The sequence below is a fragment of the Lemur catta genome, chromosome 17 (assembly GCF_020740605.2).
Source record: "Lemur catta isolate mLemCat1 chromosome 17, mLemCat1.pri, whole genome shotgun sequence".
In the NCBI taxonomy this organism is placed as follows: domain Eukaryota; kingdom Metazoa; phylum Chordata; class Mammalia; order Primates; family Lemuridae; genus Lemur; species Lemur catta.
Genome location: NC_059144.1, coordinates 9732890 through 9751308, shown reverse-complemented (window position 1 = coordinate 9751308; position 18419 = coordinate 9732890). Strand labels below are relative to the sequence as shown.

General features: G+C 41.8%; 1 protein-coding gene and 1 long non-coding RNA gene across 4 annotated transcripts; one reads left to right on the top strand and one right to left on the bottom strand.

Moving 5' to 3' along the window:
• Positions 1-36: 36 nt before the first annotated feature.
• On the top strand, positions 37-14841 carry LOC123622317. Of its 3 annotated transcripts, none has more exons than XR_006729461.1 (4): positions 37-292; positions 11496-11568; positions 12258-12395; positions 14350-14841. It is a non-coding gene; the product is annotated as an uncharacterized LOC123622317 (long non-coding RNA). The 3 variants fall into 3 exon arrangements; XR_006729462.1 differs by lacking the exon at positions 37-292 and adding an exon at positions 9290-9315; XR_006729460.1 differs by lacking the exon at positions 37-292 and adding an exon at positions 9606-9703.
• On the bottom strand, positions 6457-8434 carry LOC123622316 (phosphatidylinositide phosphatase SAC2-like). The gene is given in 3 exon segments (XM_045528553.1): positions 6457-7346; positions 7348-7636; positions 7639-8434. Coding segments are annotated over 3 exon segments (1557 nt in total). The 3' UTR covers positions 6457-6874.
• Positions 14842-18419: the final 3578 nt, after the last annotated feature.

The window sequence follows — 18419 nt, the reverse complement described above, 5'->3', positions numbered from 1 at the left end:
GGGGGTGAGCTGAGGTTCCTGCGAAGCCTGAAGCCACCACCATGAGGAAGATCTTTTGCTTCGGGAGAAACAAGGTTGGGCTGCCCTCCGGCCCCTCCAGCAACCATGGCAAGACCAGGGTGGGCCTGGAAGGCGAGACTGGTGACAGCGCCTTCCGACAGCCATGGTGCCACATCCGGGAAAAAGATCTCAGCAAAATTCACCAAGCTGCCAGCGCTGGTGACGTAGTGAAAGTGGAGCGGATCCTTTCACTGAAGAAAAAGGCCTTGGATGCCAGAGATAGAAAGAACAGGTAATGGGATGGCCATCCTGGGCCTGGGTGCCAGGCGGGTGTGGGGGAAACGTCCTTCCCAGACTGGCGGGAGCCCGGACTGCTGTCAGCCAGGGCCCCAGGCTGTCCTCCCTGCGGGCTCCGCAGCACCTGGGACGTGGAAACCTTCTAGGCGTCCAGCGCCAGGGCCATCTTCATGGGCAGCAACACAAAAACAAAACTTAAGCTGGTTCCCCGTCCACTCATGATTGCCCTTCTAGAACACTTTATTGCCAATTTTAGCTATTTAACTAACACAAGTATATACAGTGTTTTATTTTTAATGTACACATTTTAAAACATTGTTATATACATTATAGAAAGGTACATAATGAGAGTAATAATTTACATAATGTATCCAATTCTGGGCCAAAACATCTTTGCATAAAATTCAGTATCCATTTTATATCAATGTACATCTATGTGACTATGTCTTTTACTCAGGGAACTTAGAAGGAAACTTTGAAGTGGGTATATGGTACCATAGTCTTCAACAGGAAGACTCATTTTTCTGAAAATATGAGCTCCTTCTATATTTATCAATTTTACATAAGCCAAATAAAAGTATTAAGGTTTTCAAAATTTTGAGTTACACCTGGTATCTCTCTTTTACTGTGTTTTGCAATGGAGTGAAGAAGGCTTGCTCTTCTAGATTTCAAAATGTGCTATTAATTTCCACAAATTAATCATTTATTAACAGTTGCAGAGACAGATAAATGAATGGAACAGAATAGAAAATCCAGAAACACCCAAATGTAGGAAAAAATTTAGAACTTGATAATGATGACAAATCCAACAAGAAAAAAAAACTGGTAATTTAAAATTGGGCAAAGTACATTTTTTGCAGATCTACAAGTGACCTACACACATAGGGAAAAATAGTGTCCTAGCTAAGAGAAAGATTTTAAGTTAAAAGAGGAATGAGATACTGTTAATCTAGCCACAAAGTTTATAAGAATGAAGATATTAAATACTAATATTAAAAATTGAAAATAGTTATACTGGTGCTTATAGATTATGTTGCTGATTTCTTTTCAAATAAACAACTTGGTGGTAACTGAACTTAATGACACTGACACGCTGCCTACTGCACTAAGGAGGCCACTGTAACTACACATTTACAAAATATTTATGCCCTGTATACATGAATTCCATTGTACTAAAATATCTTCAAGAAACAGAGATCATACAATATGTTCTTCTCAGCACTTCCTAAAATAATAATGTATTAGGAGGAACACATAAGATGGATTTTATTTTGTGTCCATAGGATGGAATAATATGTGACCATAGAAGGTGGCATACATATGTATGTATGCTGACAGGTAAAGAATATTTAGGTATATCAAGTAAGAATAAAAATTATTTTGATTATACATATACACAAACACATTGTGGTCATGTGTTAGCTGAAAATTGTACAAAATGTGATACAATTTGATATATCTGGGCATTTGTAGTATAAGTGAATTTTTTTCCTTTTTCTTAACTGTGATTTCTGAAATTAGCATATATGCTTTGAAAGTCCTAGTAAAAATTTACTATTAATGATATAATTCCTGGGAAGAGCAGTAATACGACTCTTTGAGAGACAGAAATAATTTCTTCATTTCTATTGATTTATTTTTAATTTTTTTGTGGATTGGAATCTTCTGCCAACTTTTAGCCCTTCAGAAATAAAGGGGATCTTTTTATCTGTACCTGAAGATTTTGTTTTAGATACATTTGTATAATGTGCACCTGTTTTGTTACATATATATTTATTGTTAACTGGTTTTCTTCTGTTCATTCCAGAGGGTCTGGCTTATCTTGTTTTAAAAGAGTATATAAAGGTTGAAGGTTTTTTTCTTCTACTGATGCATAATGTTTTAATATATATGGGGTATGTGAAAGTGCTTTTACATGCCTAGAAAAAATATATATCAAGTCAGGTACTGGGGTATTCATCAGCTTGAGTCATTTCTATGTTTTGGGGAACATTTCAAGTCCTCTTTTCTAGCTACTTTGAAATATACAATCTATTCTCGCTAGTCACCCCTTATTCTATTGAACAATAGAACTCATTTCTTCCATCTAACTGTGAGTTTGTACCCATTCACTGACCTCTCTTCATTTCCCCCTCCTACCCTAACACCATACCCAGCGTCTGGTATCTAACATTCTATTTTCTATCTCCATGTGATCAAGTTTTTTAGTTTCCACATATGAGTGAGAACATGAGGAATTTGACTTTCTGTGCCTGGGTTATTTCTCTTAATGTAACAACCTCCCGTTCCATCCATGTCATTACAAATTACATGATTTTATTGTTTTTAAGGCTGAATAGTATCCCATTGTGTTTATATACCACATTTTCTTTATCCATTAGTTAACTTATGATGACTTAGGTTGAATTCTATATTTTTGCTATTATTAATAGCACTGCAATAAGCATACAAATGCAGGTATCCTTTGACATACTGAGTTTTTTTCCTAAAGGTTGGCCTTTTAAGGAGAAGTTTGGAATCCAAATTCTGAAGTATCCTACCCGCCGCCCCCCCCCCCCAGAAGTCCTCTCAGTTGTTTCTTAGTTTTGGGGTAGGGAAGGCCAATGTTCCCTTTATATCCAGATTGACTTTGAAAAGGTCTTCCTTTGTTTGGCATTAAGTGACCTAAATATCTTACAGGTTTTTGAGAATTTAATTACCTACATGCTGTATAAAGTGGATTTCTCAGGAAAGTTGACATCTGAAAGAAGTGAGACTCTCAGTATATCCCTGAGTCACAACTATCCACATACATTGTCCGTCTTCCCAAGTGAAGATGAAGAGAAATTGAATGTCTTTATCTAGAGGAATGGTAAAGAATACACTATATATATGTATTACAGCGAAGAAATCACCTTAAGTTGGGATGGCAGTCAGTAGCTTATGGGGGTTTGGTACAACTGGATGTTGAGGAATGTCTATGTTATGGATTGCTCCCAAATCCTGTACAGATGTCCAACCTCTACTATTTGTTTTTCTTATGGGAAAGATTGCAGCGTTACATTGGCTTATATAAGGAATAATCAAGCCTCTTTTTATATAATCTAAAATTGTAGGTCTTTATACCTTCCAAGGCCTCCAATCTTACAAGGTATTGTTTAAGATTCAGAAGAGGTTTTGGTGGATCTACTTCAATTCTAGCTGGGACAGCCAAGACAACTTTCCCAGTATTAGTGGAGGATTTGAACCACAATTGATCAAGAACCAATTTTAACAACTTTTGTATTCTTCATTATTTAACAATTTAGTTTCCTCACAGGAAGCTGCCCTCAGAGAGAATACGCAGTACATATTTCTTTCTGTTCTTTAAAGATGTCAGGCTCAGTTAATCTTTCCTAGATCTGGAAAAGGAAAGACCTCAGAAAGAAAGCCTGGCTAAATCAGTGCAGATTGTCTCTAAAGATGCAAATCTCTTGCACAAAAGACAGCTTTGTACAGCTACTTCCATTTGCAGGCCCTCCAGACAGCCCTCTCAGATTAAGTCAAACAAGCATATTTGAGGGTGAAATAAATATTTTGGATTCCTTCAAGGGTGAGAAATTAAAACCTTCCTGGAAAGCAACCTAGCAATTTGTATCAAAACTCTCTACAATATTCATTCATTTTTTACTCACTCCAATTCTAAGAATCTCTCTCAGGGAAATCATTTTAAAATATAGGCAAACATGACAAAACACATTCATTGTAATTTTTATAATATTAAAATGAATGGAGATGGCTGAAATTTCCAATAATATGAGAGTTACCTGAGTTATGGGAGAGCCCTGTAATAAAACAGTAATGCCCTTACTGAAAATAAGCTTATAGAGAATTTTTAATGTTATTAAAATAAAAGATGAAAATAGAGAATTGCATATACGGAATGAGTTCAAAAATTAATGTATGTATTATATATTCATAAAAAAGAGAAAAGGGAGAAATGGAGGGTAGAGAGAGAGGAAAAGCGGGAGGGAGAGAAGGAGAGAGAGAAGGGGAGAGAGGTGGGTGGGAGCGAGGGAGAGAGAGACAATGCCATAAAAGCAGTACAGAGAGTAGCTTGAGGGAAAGGAGAGAAGCTGAAAGGAGGTCTGAAATGTCCACATGGTTAATGGGTATGTCAGTTGGTTTTTGCTGCAGGATAAACAACACAAACCCTCAGGAGCAAATAGCAGACTGTGTATTTCTCCTGCCTGTGGGGGTTTCAGCTCCTCTGGTCTCAGTCGACTCTGGCCAGGATGCAGCTCCTGACTGGCCTCGCCCAGGGCACTTCAGCTGGAGAAAGTGTGCGCCAGGACCTCTCCCCCCTGAGCAGCAGGCTGGCCATCTCATGTCCTGCTCATGGCAAGCGCAGAAGCACAGAAGGCCGCTTGAGGCCCAGCTCAGAGTTGGCACATCGTGACTCCCACCTCATCCTAATGGCCACAGCAAGTCAGGTGGTGCAGCCCAGCACCAAGGGGTGAGAAGAAAGCCCTCCCCACGGCAGGAGGACCCCAGCAGTGCAGGGCAAGGGCACAGGCCCAGAAAGGGGCCATGAGTGTGACTTACCTCAGTGGGCTATGGCTGACATTATGTACTTGTTTCCATGTTTAAATATTATGTTTAGTACATATCTGTACTACTACTAGCCTACATTGAGCAGGTGTTACCTTTTAAAAATTAGAAAACAAAAGTTAAGTATGGCCGAGTGCAGCAGCTCATGCCTGTAATCCTAGCACTTTAAGAGGTCGGGGTGTGAGGATCACTTGAGGCAAGGAGTATAAGGCCAGCCTGAGAAAGAGGGAAACCTCACCTCTCCAAAAATATAAAAATTAGCTGGGTGTGGTGCTGCACGCCTGTAGTCCCCGCTATTTGGAAGGCTGAGGCATGAGGATCACTTGAGCTCAGGAGTTTGAGGTTGCAGAGAGCTATGATGATGCTACTGCACTCTACCCGGGGCAACAGAGCAAGATCCTGTCTCAAGAAATAATAATAATAATAATAAAAAGTTAGGAGTTTTTTGTTCTGGCATATTTTTGTTTTTCATTTTCTTTTTTAATGAAAAGACTGTAGGGCTTACCTGATATAAAAGGGAAGGAAACCTATGAAACCTGTTTTTTGTCAAAAGGGCAGCCTCAGAACTTTACGCTTTGCCTACACACTGAAAACAAGCATCCTGGCTCCTGGAGGCATAGCAGTGCCTACAGATTTCCCTGAAATTATTTTCTCATGTACCTCAGTGGGAGGAATGATAGGGGGAGGACATTCTTCCCTTTCTCTCTTTGTGAGGACTAAGAGGCAGACACAGTGACTGTCTCGGACAGAACGGAGCAGGATGACAGGGAAGCCACTGATGTCCAGATGGGTTGTGACCATTGTAAACATTCTTTTTTTTTTTTTTTTGATTTAAAATCAAATCCACATCTTTATTATGCAAGGAATTCTAACATACACTGTCACTTTAAATTACAATGGTACTTTAATAGTCACAAGATATGACACTTCAAAAAAAAGACACCACTAATAAATAACAAAAGTGGAATGCTTATCAGAGTTACAGCAGACATAAATGTTCAGCTGAGAATCACTTCAACATAGTAAGGCTCTAAAGACACCAGACAAACCGGTACTTGTTGAAATACTCCAACTTTCCTACTACGTGGGTTACAGAGGTGGCCCTTGTTCTGTGTGGTCAGGGTTATAGTCATAAAACTGGTTTTAGCACAATTGTGCTCCAGACCAAATTTTCAGTAGTTGTAGAGTCTGTAGACAGTATGTTGAGGAATGCCCCACTGGGAAAAGTTAAAACTTTTTAAGACTTCTAGAATTTCCAGTAGCCAACATATGTACCTTCTTATATTTCTAAAACCAGAGCAAAATGGAATTTAATAGATGCTAGTATTCACATTCCTATCAGATTTATGACAAGTCTAATGCTCCTAGATTTTTGGACATATAGGCAGCAGAATATTTTAAATTTGTAAAAGGTAGAATATGGGGGAAATTAGGAGCAAATGAAAATACATTTCTTGACTTTAGTGTCAACCCTCAATCAATCAGGGAATGGTTAAGCCATCAAAACTAAAACAGCTTTTTATATTCAAATACTTCTCCGTACTAGTTAACACTTTAAAGTCACAAAAAACTTAAGTGTACAATTTACCCTGTAGAGGTAAGACACAGGAATGAACTAATAAACAGAACAAATTATGAAAAACACAATTCCCTTAAGTCTGTCCATGTCCATCCTTTATGTGTCTACTTCATATACTCCACTCACCCCACTCCAACAAAGGTTCAGGTTATATCCCAAAGCGACCTGTTCCTGAATTACTTTCAAGTGAGCAAAGTGCTCTGTAGTGTAGAAGCTACTCAGGTCTACCCATTCCACAGTGATGTATTCCTGTAGTCCTTGCTCTCAAATCTGGAAATCTGCTCAGGTACGAACACCTTTTAAAACCCTTCCCCCCAAAACAAATTTGTGACCCTTAGATTCAGACAGTATAATTTTAAATACCCTAATATGTGAAAACTTTTTGAATTTTTAAATAGAAACCATGGAAGGATTCTTTGTGGCTAAAAACTAAATCTGAATTATACGTGTCTGGCATTGTGTAAACATATTTTTAAGTTCATTTTGCTGGACTTCATTAACCATTTCAGGTTCTGCAGGACTCTTTTGAACTTTTGCCACTGCAAAGTTTATCCCCTGGGTTAATCCAGCTTGGGTAATATTAGCAACCTGGACCATGGAACTTCGAATCTTTGCAAAAGGAGAGACTGCTCTGCTACTGCTCTCTGAAGGAGTTGTTACATGAAGCCTTGTCTCAAGTTCAAGCATACTGGAACTGGAGCTGGGGGTCTTTTGAGATATGACTGAATGTACTGGTTCAACTGACAAAAACTGTGGACCTGTTGCAGAAAAAGACACATCTAATTGAGATGGTCGGGAAGGTGTCTGTTGTGTTGATTCAGATTGTGTTTCTTCATTGGAAACCTGATTGGTCATTTGATTCCCTTCCTCACTAGCCTGCTAAGACACAGATCTGGACTCACAGCTGGGTCATTTTGTTTTGTGCATCTTGCACAAATCTGTGGCAGTAAATATCCACAGGCTTGGCAAAGCTAATCAATATGTGTATGTTGTCAGCGGAAGGACTTTTTGTCAAAGGAGACTCCTGGCCTTTTCCAAGCCCACTCCCATGAACAACAGTAATCTCTGAAGGAGCATGGATGCTAATAGCATTGCTGCTAATAGACTGGGATCGACCACCTAATCGAGGTGCTGAAGCAATAATACCACAGCTAGGAAGAACGTAATCTATCGGCCCTACGCTTCTTAAGAATTAACTAGCTGCCTGTCTTCATCAGACTTGGAATTGGTAAGGAATTCATCAGAGTGGTATGAGTCATTATCTAAAGATACGTCCCCATCAGACTCTGCCTGGACCTTATTGTCCATCACTCCTGTGTTTTCCATGGTTTCAAGACTATTGTCTGATTTCCAAAGATTTACTTTTAAGTTTGGTTTTAGAAAGTTAACTTTCATTTCAGGTTTTGTGAAGTTTCCTAGCTTTTGTAGGTTGACAATATTTACATTGGATTTGGTTTGCTTCACTTTTTGATTTAGAGATGAAAATTTGCTCATTAAAAATTTTTTTCCCTGGGCCAAAGAGCCTTGGTTTTGAGATCTGATACCAATGATGTCTTCGTGAGGTTTACTGCTCTTCCTCCCAAGTTTTTTCTCAATTATAGGTACCTCCAATCCCATGGCTTGCTTGGTGATCTGCAGCATCTCTGCAAGGCACTGAAGGGTACCTTTTCCATCCTCTTCTGGATTTCGCATCACAGCTCTCAGTGTGTGGAAATGACCACTTGCTTCTTTGTATCTGTAATGCAATCGCGTGCAGGAGAACTTTGGCTTACCAAAAAAAGTGGGTTCAGGACCTATTTCTATTTTTTCCAGGTCCTCTAGACTTAGTCGTTGATATTGGTTTACTTTATCAACTTCATCATCATCATAGGCCACGTAGTAGGCAGAGGTAGAAAGCAGTAACAGCACATCCACATCTCTGTGAGTAGCATCAATGAGGTCTGAAAATTGTTGCTTGAGCCAAGTCATAAAAATTACGTCACGACACATATTTTACTATGAAATAAATTCTATTGTTTCTAATTACAGTATTACTTTTTCCTAGTTTCCTATTTCGGCATTAATATTTACATCAGCTAAATATGATAGTCAAAAACATCTTGTCGAAAAATGTCAGCCCTCCCCGCCCCCCCATTTTTACTTTAGTCTTAACTACAGTAACTACTTAATTTCCCTCCCCAACCACCTTTCCCCTTAAAAAAAAAAAAGCACGCTTTATACAAACAAGTTGAGCAAAAAGAAAAAACCCTTTAGGTATTCCCCCCACCCCCAGGTTTGCAGCTTTGTAAGAAAGCTGCTCTATTTGTTTTTGTTTTCCCGCCACTGAGGCAAGCCCACCTTCCACACGATGAAAACAAAAATTGCCAGCACCACGTGGGGACCGACCACTGCCACAATAGTCGCGTAAAAGGCGCTGTCTTCAGGGGACATTAACATGAGACTTTGGAAAAGAAGTAGTTTGCAGGAAAAATATAACCTAACAGGAACTTTACCCATAAGTCTTGCAAAAAGGAGAAAAATCTTGAAAGTCAAGGCCAGGACACTGTCAGCCTTGGGCTCCGCGGCAGCCGCAGCCGCCCGCTGCCCGGTAGGTGGTCTGCGGGAGCCTGGCATCCTCAGTCCCTCAGACAGTCACTCCGTGCATCCAAGCTCTCACTCAGCTGCCTGTACCCAACCCATTGTAACCATTCTTTCCAGGAGCTACAGTGTGATTAGTTTTCCTTCTGCCAAATATGCGGAGGGCCACACCGGTGCCAAGTGCCAAGTGTGGCAGAAGGGAACAGCTTATTGAAAGCCCCCCAGGAGCCAGACGCCCTACGATCCTCACAGAGGCCCTATGACACACCTTCCTCTCCGTGTTTATCCTTCAGGTGTGCACAGTGAGCCTGCGGGAGGGGAGGACACTTCACCCAAGAGAGTCGCAAACCCCCACCTGAGCTTTGTCTTCTGTATCATGCTGCCGGACCTCGTTAAGAAACAAATGAGGCAGAGGAAGATGTTGCCCCAAGCTCCCTTGTCCTTAAGTTGAAAGAGCCGGGGAGTGTCAGGGAGCAGACATGACAAACCCCATCCCCCTGTGCAGAAAACTGAGTGTCTCCAGCAAGGTGATTCAGCAGCCGACAAGATGGCAAAATGCACACACAGCACAGACAGGTGTAAAAGTGTGTGTGCCACGAGCACCACCTGGCAACAGAAAGTGCAGCACCGTAGTTGCAGTTGCTGCCTCCTGTCCGTTAGCCTCTCAGCGCTCCGTCCCAGGTGATTTCCTCAGCAGTGGCTACAGACTCATTGCAGCTGGGTCTGGATGCAATCCACCAGCCACATTGGGTTTTTCATTTGTAGAGTCTCTCTCTTTTTCCACAGCATTTCTGTTGCTGTCTGGTGGGTTCTATTTCTCCTTTTCTCTTTCTTCACACTTAAACATGATTATGCAACAGTCATGCTCAAACTTCATCATCACCTTTGGTTTTGAGTGTATTTTTGTTCTGTCTGACACTCTCACATCATTGGGTTTCTTTGCAGGTTTTGTGCTTTCAACTATGAGCCCACTTTGAGGGCCATTTTCCTCTGTGCAGACTTCCCCATGCTGCAGCTGGGCTTGTCTGTACTCCCACTGCACGGGGCTGGTGGTCTCCAGACCTGTCCGTATGTTCTGGCCTCCCGTGGAGTACTGTGCTGCACAGACTCGTGCTTCCAGTTTCTCACACTGATTCTGTTCCAACCACAGCATTGAGCAAGAAATGTACGCAGTGACAGGGACATGTCCACTGGCTGGATTGAGGTGTTTTTTTGTTTTTTTGAGACAGAGTCTCACTCTGTTGCCTGGGCTAGAGTGCCGTGGCATCAGCATAGCTCACAGCAACCTCAAACCTGGGCTCAAGTGATCCTACTGCCTCAGCCTCCCGAATAGCTGGGATTACAGGCATGTGCCACCATGCCTGGCTAATTTTATATATATATATATTTTTAGTTGTCCAGATAATACCTTTCTAATTTTTTATTGAGACAGGGTCTCGCTCTTGCTCACAGTGGTCTCAAACTCCTGAGCTCAAACGATCCACACACTTCAGCCTCCCAGAGTGCTAGGATTACAGGCATGAGCCACCGCACCCTGCATGGATTGAGGTTTTTAATCCAAGTTCAGAGAAGGGACAACCACTTCCTTGGTAGACTTTTCTCAAGTGGCCCTAGACCAGTCTCCCTGACCACAAATGGTGCTCACGGCCTCAAAGCCTGTCCAAGGTGGGAATTAACTCCTCAGACCCTAAGAAGGAAAGTACACATACCACATGCCTTCACCTCCTTCCAACCTTTGCTTTGTCTCTTCAGCTCTGGCATCTGGAGAGTTCCCTTTCAAATATGGCTCTGCATTTTTTAAAATTGTATCTTCCGTTTCCTGTTTGGAGCAAAAGATGGGCTTTCCATGACAGCTGAACTCACCAACCAATTGGGGTTACATTAGCTCGTAGGATGCCCCACAGATACCTTAAGTTTAATATATTCAAAAGTGAACCCATCAGCATCCACAGTGTCCTATGAATTCCAGTATCCCTCTAACTTTCTGCTTCATGATCCTGAGCACATTACTTTTATCTTCATGGTCATTCATGGTTACAGGACACCTGCTTTTTGGAAAAGTAGGAAGGTAAGAAGGGGAACTTAAACAGCTTCCCTTTTGAAAGAGATTTTCCAGAATCTACCTCCTCTACAGCTGTCTTTTACATCTTATTGGCCAAAATTAGGCACATGATTGTCTCTATCTTATGGAGAGTCTGAGATAAGTCATTTTTCAGCTGGGCACATTGACACTCCCAAGGAAATGAAAGTTCTATTCATAAGAAAGGTTCTACCAAATTGGCCTTTAGATGACCCCACAATGTAAGAAAACATGCTATCCTCATTTCTCCAGCATCATCTCTTGACACTTTTCCTGACAAATTCTATGCTACTGCCAAATGAACTTTGATTAATCCCCACTGGAACACAAACATCCACTCATGTAAGCCTCCTCACACATAATTTCTTGACCTATGTCTCCCTTTCTTTATAGGTTATAAACTCCATGGAAGTTCCCTAATAGTGTCCCATAACTGACCACTGTCTTGATACACACTGGGTTCATAGTAAGTCTTTTTTTACTTATGGATAGAAGCCTGAGTAGGTAGATGGGTAGAGAATAAGTGGGTGGGTGGATAGATGGATGGATATATGGATGGACAAATAGCTGAATGGGTGGATGCATAGATGGATATACGAGTAGAGGGATCGTTCAATTCATTTATGGAAGATTAGATGGATGAATGGAAGGATGGATGGATGGATGGAACGATGGATGGATAGATAAATGGATGGATGAATGAATAGGTGGACAAATGGATAGATGGACAAATAGATGAATCTTTCCTATACTCTCTCAAATCTGTGTTTTCCCACATGCTTCTCCCTTTGCCTAAAATGCTCTTCTCCCACTCTCCACCCAGCTAACTCCTGTCCACCTTTTAAGATTCAGCTGAGACATTCTCGCTTCCAGAAAGCTCTCCCTGACCATCCTACCTGGGCTAGGTGTCTTGCATTTGCTCCTGCAGTGCCTGGTGCATCTCTCCACAATAATCTTTACTACTTTGCTATGCTGGGCTGGAGATCTGGCTCCCCTTGCCTTCAGATGCTCAGCTGTCTGAGAACAGCTCCTGACTTTGGGTCTATATGCCCTGCACTCACCCTGCCGTATATCATGGAGTAGGAGCACAAGAAATTTTCAATGAAATTAGAATACAAATGAAAGTAATAAAGACCACATGTTCCTCGTTTCTAGAGAAAGACATGGCAGGTGGAAGATGCTTTGGATGAGCTGAATGAGGAGTTCTTCCAGCTCTCTTCTCAAGCCCTGGAGCTCCAGAAAGAGGAGGATGAGCCAGACCCACTGCCCCCAGGTGAAGGAAACACATTTGTGGTAAGCCCAGCAGACTAGCATGTCAGCTCCTAAGGTGTCCAGCGGGGTGGGACCCATGGAGTCATGGCCCCTTCCACAGAGAGGTGTTGGGCCTGCAATAGCCAGCTCTGACCAGAATGTCCACCAGCCAAAGTCAGGTTGTGTGTTTGGTTTCATGAATGGAAGGCTTAGAGCTGGGGCTGGAGACAGTGAAGCTCACACCATCAGATTAGGTTGAAACTGTCTAAATTAATTCACAGCCTGAAAATATTGAGGAAGGGCATGAAAAAGAAGCAATAACAATGGCTGTTGTAGATGCAGTCTAACTAACAGTACACACCTCTGGGACCAGGAGCTTTCTGCAAGATGCATCTTCCAGCCAGGCTGTTCCCTGCCCTAGCTGCAGTCTCTAGAGGTGCACACCCAGGGGAGGATAGAGAGGAAAGGAAGACGAAAGACAGAAGTGATCATGCAGTTGTGTCTGCACTGAGCTCAATATAACTTTATTTGCTTACAACTATAGAAAAAATAAACCAAGAAAGTCAACTTTATTTGCTAAAGCTGGCAGCCAGTCTCTGGGTGTTAGTTCACCAGTTGGATTGTTTTCATACTGCATAACATACTATTCAACCTAACTTGAAGTTTCTGGTAGTTTTATGTCATTTTATCTCTACTGTGTGCCTTGTCCCCACTTTGCTATTGGGTCATGTTTAATCCTCTTTTTTGACACTGGACTCCTGGACTTTCACACCCAAGCCCAGTGCCTCACTTGTCCCAGCCTTGTCCCTGCATTGCTAAATTTAGCAAAGCACCCTGGGTGGTGGAGCGGCATGGGTGGGCACCTTCTCACATCCGCCTTCCCAGTGTGGGCGTGTGGGCCAGGCTACCTTGAAACACCACAGAATCCCCTCTTCCCCAGACAGGGAACACCCTCTGCCATAGTGACCCCAAGAGTCATGGCCAAGGAGGAGTCTGAAGGCAGGTTTTCTTCTCATTCTTACACAAAGCAGGGAAAGTCAGGATGCTCCCTCAATATGAAGACTTTCAGTAGAACATCGTGAGTGTCTGGGTCTTGATGTCAGAAGATCTGGAATATCAACTCTTCCTGGTCAAACTGACCTCTCTCTTTGTACAAAAATGGTAAGAAAGGGCACCTGTGTTCACCAACAGCTGAGGGAACATTTCTCTTGTGAGCAGATAAGGCAAGATGGGGCCCAAGGACTGGCCATGAAAGGCACAGATGCCCTTCCCAGTGAGGCTGCGGGAACTGGGTCTCTCATGGCCTTCCAGGGTCCCTGAGCCCCCGAGGTGGGTCCCCTCATGAAACCCAAATGCAGATGCTGGCTTCCTGTCATCTCATCGCACCCATCATTCTTGCCCTGAGCTTTATCTGGACTTCCTCCAAAGCATTTGCGCTAAGCTGAGGGATCAGTTCCTCTGTGAACCCACCCTCCGTCCACCTCAAATGGGCAGCTGTGAAGTTAGCTTGACAGCAGAGGGACTAGGTAGGTGCAGGAACATGTCCTTAGCTGCACTGAGGGATCAGAAGAGCATGAAACGGTGAGGATAAAGTAACAGGTGATCATTCTTAAAAATACATTCTATACAAATATCCCTGGTTTTAAGGAAGGGAAAAATAGGATTAGGTGAGGGATTATAAAATATGCTGAGATTTAATCATTCAATAATTGCTCCAAATTATTAAACATGACAATTGCATAACAATATAGTTGGCCACTGTTGTGCATTACTGTGGTGACATAAACTGGTGAACACTGTGTCTTTATTAGTTAATCATGAGGTCAGTCCCTGGAGGGAGCTCACTGGCATCTTCCCAAGTTTGGGGTGGATGTTGGTGCCTAGACAGTGTCTAAATGACAAAAGTCAGGGCCAAGACCACAGAGAGGGCTCAGCGTAGAATGAGCTGAGAGCATTCAGGGGTCACCTGTCCGTTTTGTACGTCTGTCATTCCCAGATGGCTCCCAGCATCTCCCCTTGTGAGTGGCAGGAAGCTAAACTTCACCCACTGGAGACGAGTGGCCCAGCCGGAGAGAAGCTGGGAACCTGGGCCCTGAAGAGCCACCAGGCCCTGGAGCTGGAGGTGAGGAGAGTCCACCTGGCTCAGAGGATTGAAGACCTGGAGTGGGAGCTGTCCCTGCTCCTTCAGGTGGCCAACAGCAGTTTGAGAATGGGAGGGAGCTGGCCCAGCCGACACAGTGGCCTAAGGGGCACTGAGTCACATCAGATGCTGCATGGTGGCCACCTCTAGGAGGTGCCTTCTCACCAAGAACATGAACGAGTTCCCCTGGTAGGAAGGAGTGGGCATCTAGGGCCCGGAGTGTGTGCTGGTTTTACGACGTGCTCCTACAGGGAAACACCTGGACTTCTTTCAGAGCCTGGACCTCGGCTTATGCTAAATTCTGCCTTGAACTTTCTGGGGTGAGGGAAAATAAATTGGCATGGGTTGACAAAATCAGTGTGTGCTCCTATCAGAGTCTGTGCTTCAGTTTTCTCACTCAGCTGTAGGCCATGGCTTCCCCAAAAAACTTCAATTGGGGCCCCTGGCTTGAGGGGTGAGAAGTGCTTGGCTGGTTGCCCTGAGAACATAGGTGCAGCAGAGCACATCCACGCCCCATCTTCCATCACACCTCACGGCTGAGTCTCCTGGGCCCCCAGTGTGCCTTGTGGGGAGTCCAAGCAGCCATGTCCCCTCCTGGCTCCAGCCAACCTCTGGACACAGAGGAGGGTTCTGTCTGTGGCCAGGGCCTCGTGAGCACATCAGATGTCCCACTATCAAAGGAGACTCTCTGAGAACAGCCAGAGGCAGACCCAGTCGAACTGGAGTTCCCTGACCCTGGACACACCTGGCCCTGCCCTCTGAGCCTTGCTCCAGCAGTTCCGTCCTCAGAAGGCCCCTCCCCCTGCACTGTGCCCAGGTGAGATGTGCTTCACCTCTAAGACTCAGCCCAGAGGCCCCTCACTCCATGGAGCTTTTCCCCACCCCTTCCCAGATTTCTACCCCATCTCCACCACATGTCTGCTTCCCGCCATAGTCACCTGTATCCTGGATGGCCCTGTCTTCCAGTCGGAGCTCCTCAAAGCACGGTGTGTGTCTCATTCACTTTTGTGTGCCTCTCTCACACACACGCAGACACTCACACACGTTCATGTACATACACACTACACACACATGCACATATAGACACGAACCAACATTCAGACATGCACATAGACACAATCACCAACACAGACACGCACACTCTAACAGACACATGCACATATACCCTGAAAACACTGCTTTGTAGCAACAGGGTGATAAGTGACCCATGAAGGCTTTAAGAATGTAATTGACTGTTAGGACATAGCTTCTAACCCAGAGATCACACAGTCATGTCGGGGTGCCACAACGGCACATGGGGAATTGTGCAGAAAATGGTACAAAACTGAGTGCCAAACCCTGTCCCTTGGCACCTGACAGGTGCCAGGATAAACCTGTCCTGGTGGTCTCTGTCCCAGGTCAGGGGAAAGTATGAGGACCTGTCAGGGACCCAGAACACATTACAGTTAACAAAGAGGACAGATGGAAACATGTTCTCTGGGGACAGCTGTTTGGATTCCAGCATCAAGTTCCATCTTATCTGTTCCACAGGCATCAGAAATTATCTTGAAGTATTTAGCCAAATTATGTTATGAAGAGAGCTAGATTTACAAAGATTAGGCAGACAATAAGAACAAAGCTTAAAATCGTAATGGAATAATAAGCCCAGTTTGAATAACAGCTTTAAACCATGTAACTAATTTTAAAGATAATCAACTGAACATATTGAAAAGTCCAGACATACGTGGTGAGAATTGTTATATGGAGTATTGTTTCAACCTCTTAGGAAAAGCCATTTACAGAATGGGAAATTCAACTTGTTCTGGTTTACATTTCAGTGTCTCTGGCTATGGCATCAGATAGTTTGGTGAACTTTCTGTGTGGCCCATACCTTACCCACAGACTTGTTTCTTGAAGTTTACCTATATATTATATTTACCTATATATTATAATATACCTATATATTATATTACCTATATATTATAAAATATGCTGAGATTTAATCATTCAATAATTGCTCCAAATTATTAAACATGACAATTGCATAACAATATAGTTGGCCACTGTTGTGCATTACTGTGGTGACATAAACTGGTGAACACTGTGTCTTTATTAGTTAATCATGAGGTCAGTCCCTGGAGGGAGCTCACTGGCATCTTCCCAAGTTTGGGGTGGATGTTGGTGCCTAGACAGTGTCTAAATGACAAAAGGTATTGTCATTTATAGGTATAGGTATTATATAGGTATTATAGGTATTATATAGGTATTATATAAGTTTCAGCTTATAGGGCTTAAGGCACAGAGAAGTTTCCGTTTTTATAATTTCTTGTAAGCAAGTTGGATGAGAAGAACCCAGAAAAATTAAGAAAATAATATACAGAGCTGCAGTCAAATAATGAATGTATTATAGCTGTTTTTTTTTAGAAGTATAACTTTTTTTTCTCTGTATTGATCACATAGAAACCTCAGGTTTAATAACTTCTTAAGGCTAGGAAGCCAAACCAAGGCAGACTTCGGGCTTTATTTACAGTTTTCAGGATGCTGGCTCTGACAGAAAGTGAGTTTTTATTCAATTTTTTAAGCCTAGGGACCCTTGAAGTCAGACATTGTATGCATATTTTCAAATATGATATTTTAGTCAAAGCTCTGGTAATAAATAAATCTCGAAAACAAACATTTCAAGTAGACAAACAAAAATGTTTTAAATAAAAGTCATACAGACATGATTTTATCAGGTATTCAATGTCATGTAGTCAACATTTGTTCTGCTTAATCTCCGTTAGTAGTATCATGAATCCACCAGTTTCTTTAGCAGAGTTCCGGAAATTTTTGTTTAGTCCATTGTCCTTAAAGTTATCAGAGACCTGTATGTAAGAGTATTTGTTGGAGTCTGTTTCATGAATCTGACTGTAAATGACTTTTAGAGATTTTAAAAATCTGATGAAAGTTTACAGTCAATAAGGAAACTTCACTATATCTATGACAGATAGTAACCAGAATTGTGACTGATAATATGTTAAACTTCTATAAACTTACATGTTTACAGAAATGATGTTTTTGAAACATTCATATCAACAACATACCAATAAATGAAACTAAAGAAGATCTAGTGTCACTTATCATTGGACCATGTTTCTTATACAATTTATCCAATGAGTCTAATCATTTAATATCCTTCTAAGATGAGAGATATATATTTTGAATCTTTCCAGGGACCCAACTGGAAATTTTCATAATTAATTCTAGGTTAAAGATGCTTAAGTTAGAATTCAATTTGGGGGAGGTTTGTCAAAGATGTTAAAGGGCTCAAAACATATGACCAAAGCAAAATCAGAGAACACTGTAAAATAGTGGTCATTCATTTAACCAAAGTGATAATCAAAAGACTTTGAAAGCAGTACAGAAAGTTACATGGATGTAGAAACCTTCACCAGTAAGCCGGTAAACCCAGGCAAGAAAGTATGTTGACAACTTTAAAGACATTTCTAATTTTATGTTATCATTAATTTTTAAAACAATTAATTTGCCAAACTTTTCTTGTCATATGAACTAAAAATGATTTGATTTAATTACTAAATATTCTATGAGTTCATTTATTTAAACCAATCAAAATGTAACTTTTGAAGGGATTTCTTGCTGACTACACAAGATTTTATTATGTAGACATTACATATGATATAATGCATGTGTATATGCACCAATACATCTAAATATATATAGTGTGTACATATATATACATATACACATAAAAAAGGTCTTACAGTTTTCATTTTAGAATTTTAGTCATGAGATAGTAAAACATATAAACTCACCAGTTTATAAAAACCAGTTGGACCTAAATCATTTTTCTGACAAAATGGGATAAGGTTAAGATTTTCCTAAGTAGGCCATCTTATAAAGGCTGTCAACCAAATTTTGGGTAAAGCAGTTTGACTCAGTTATCAATA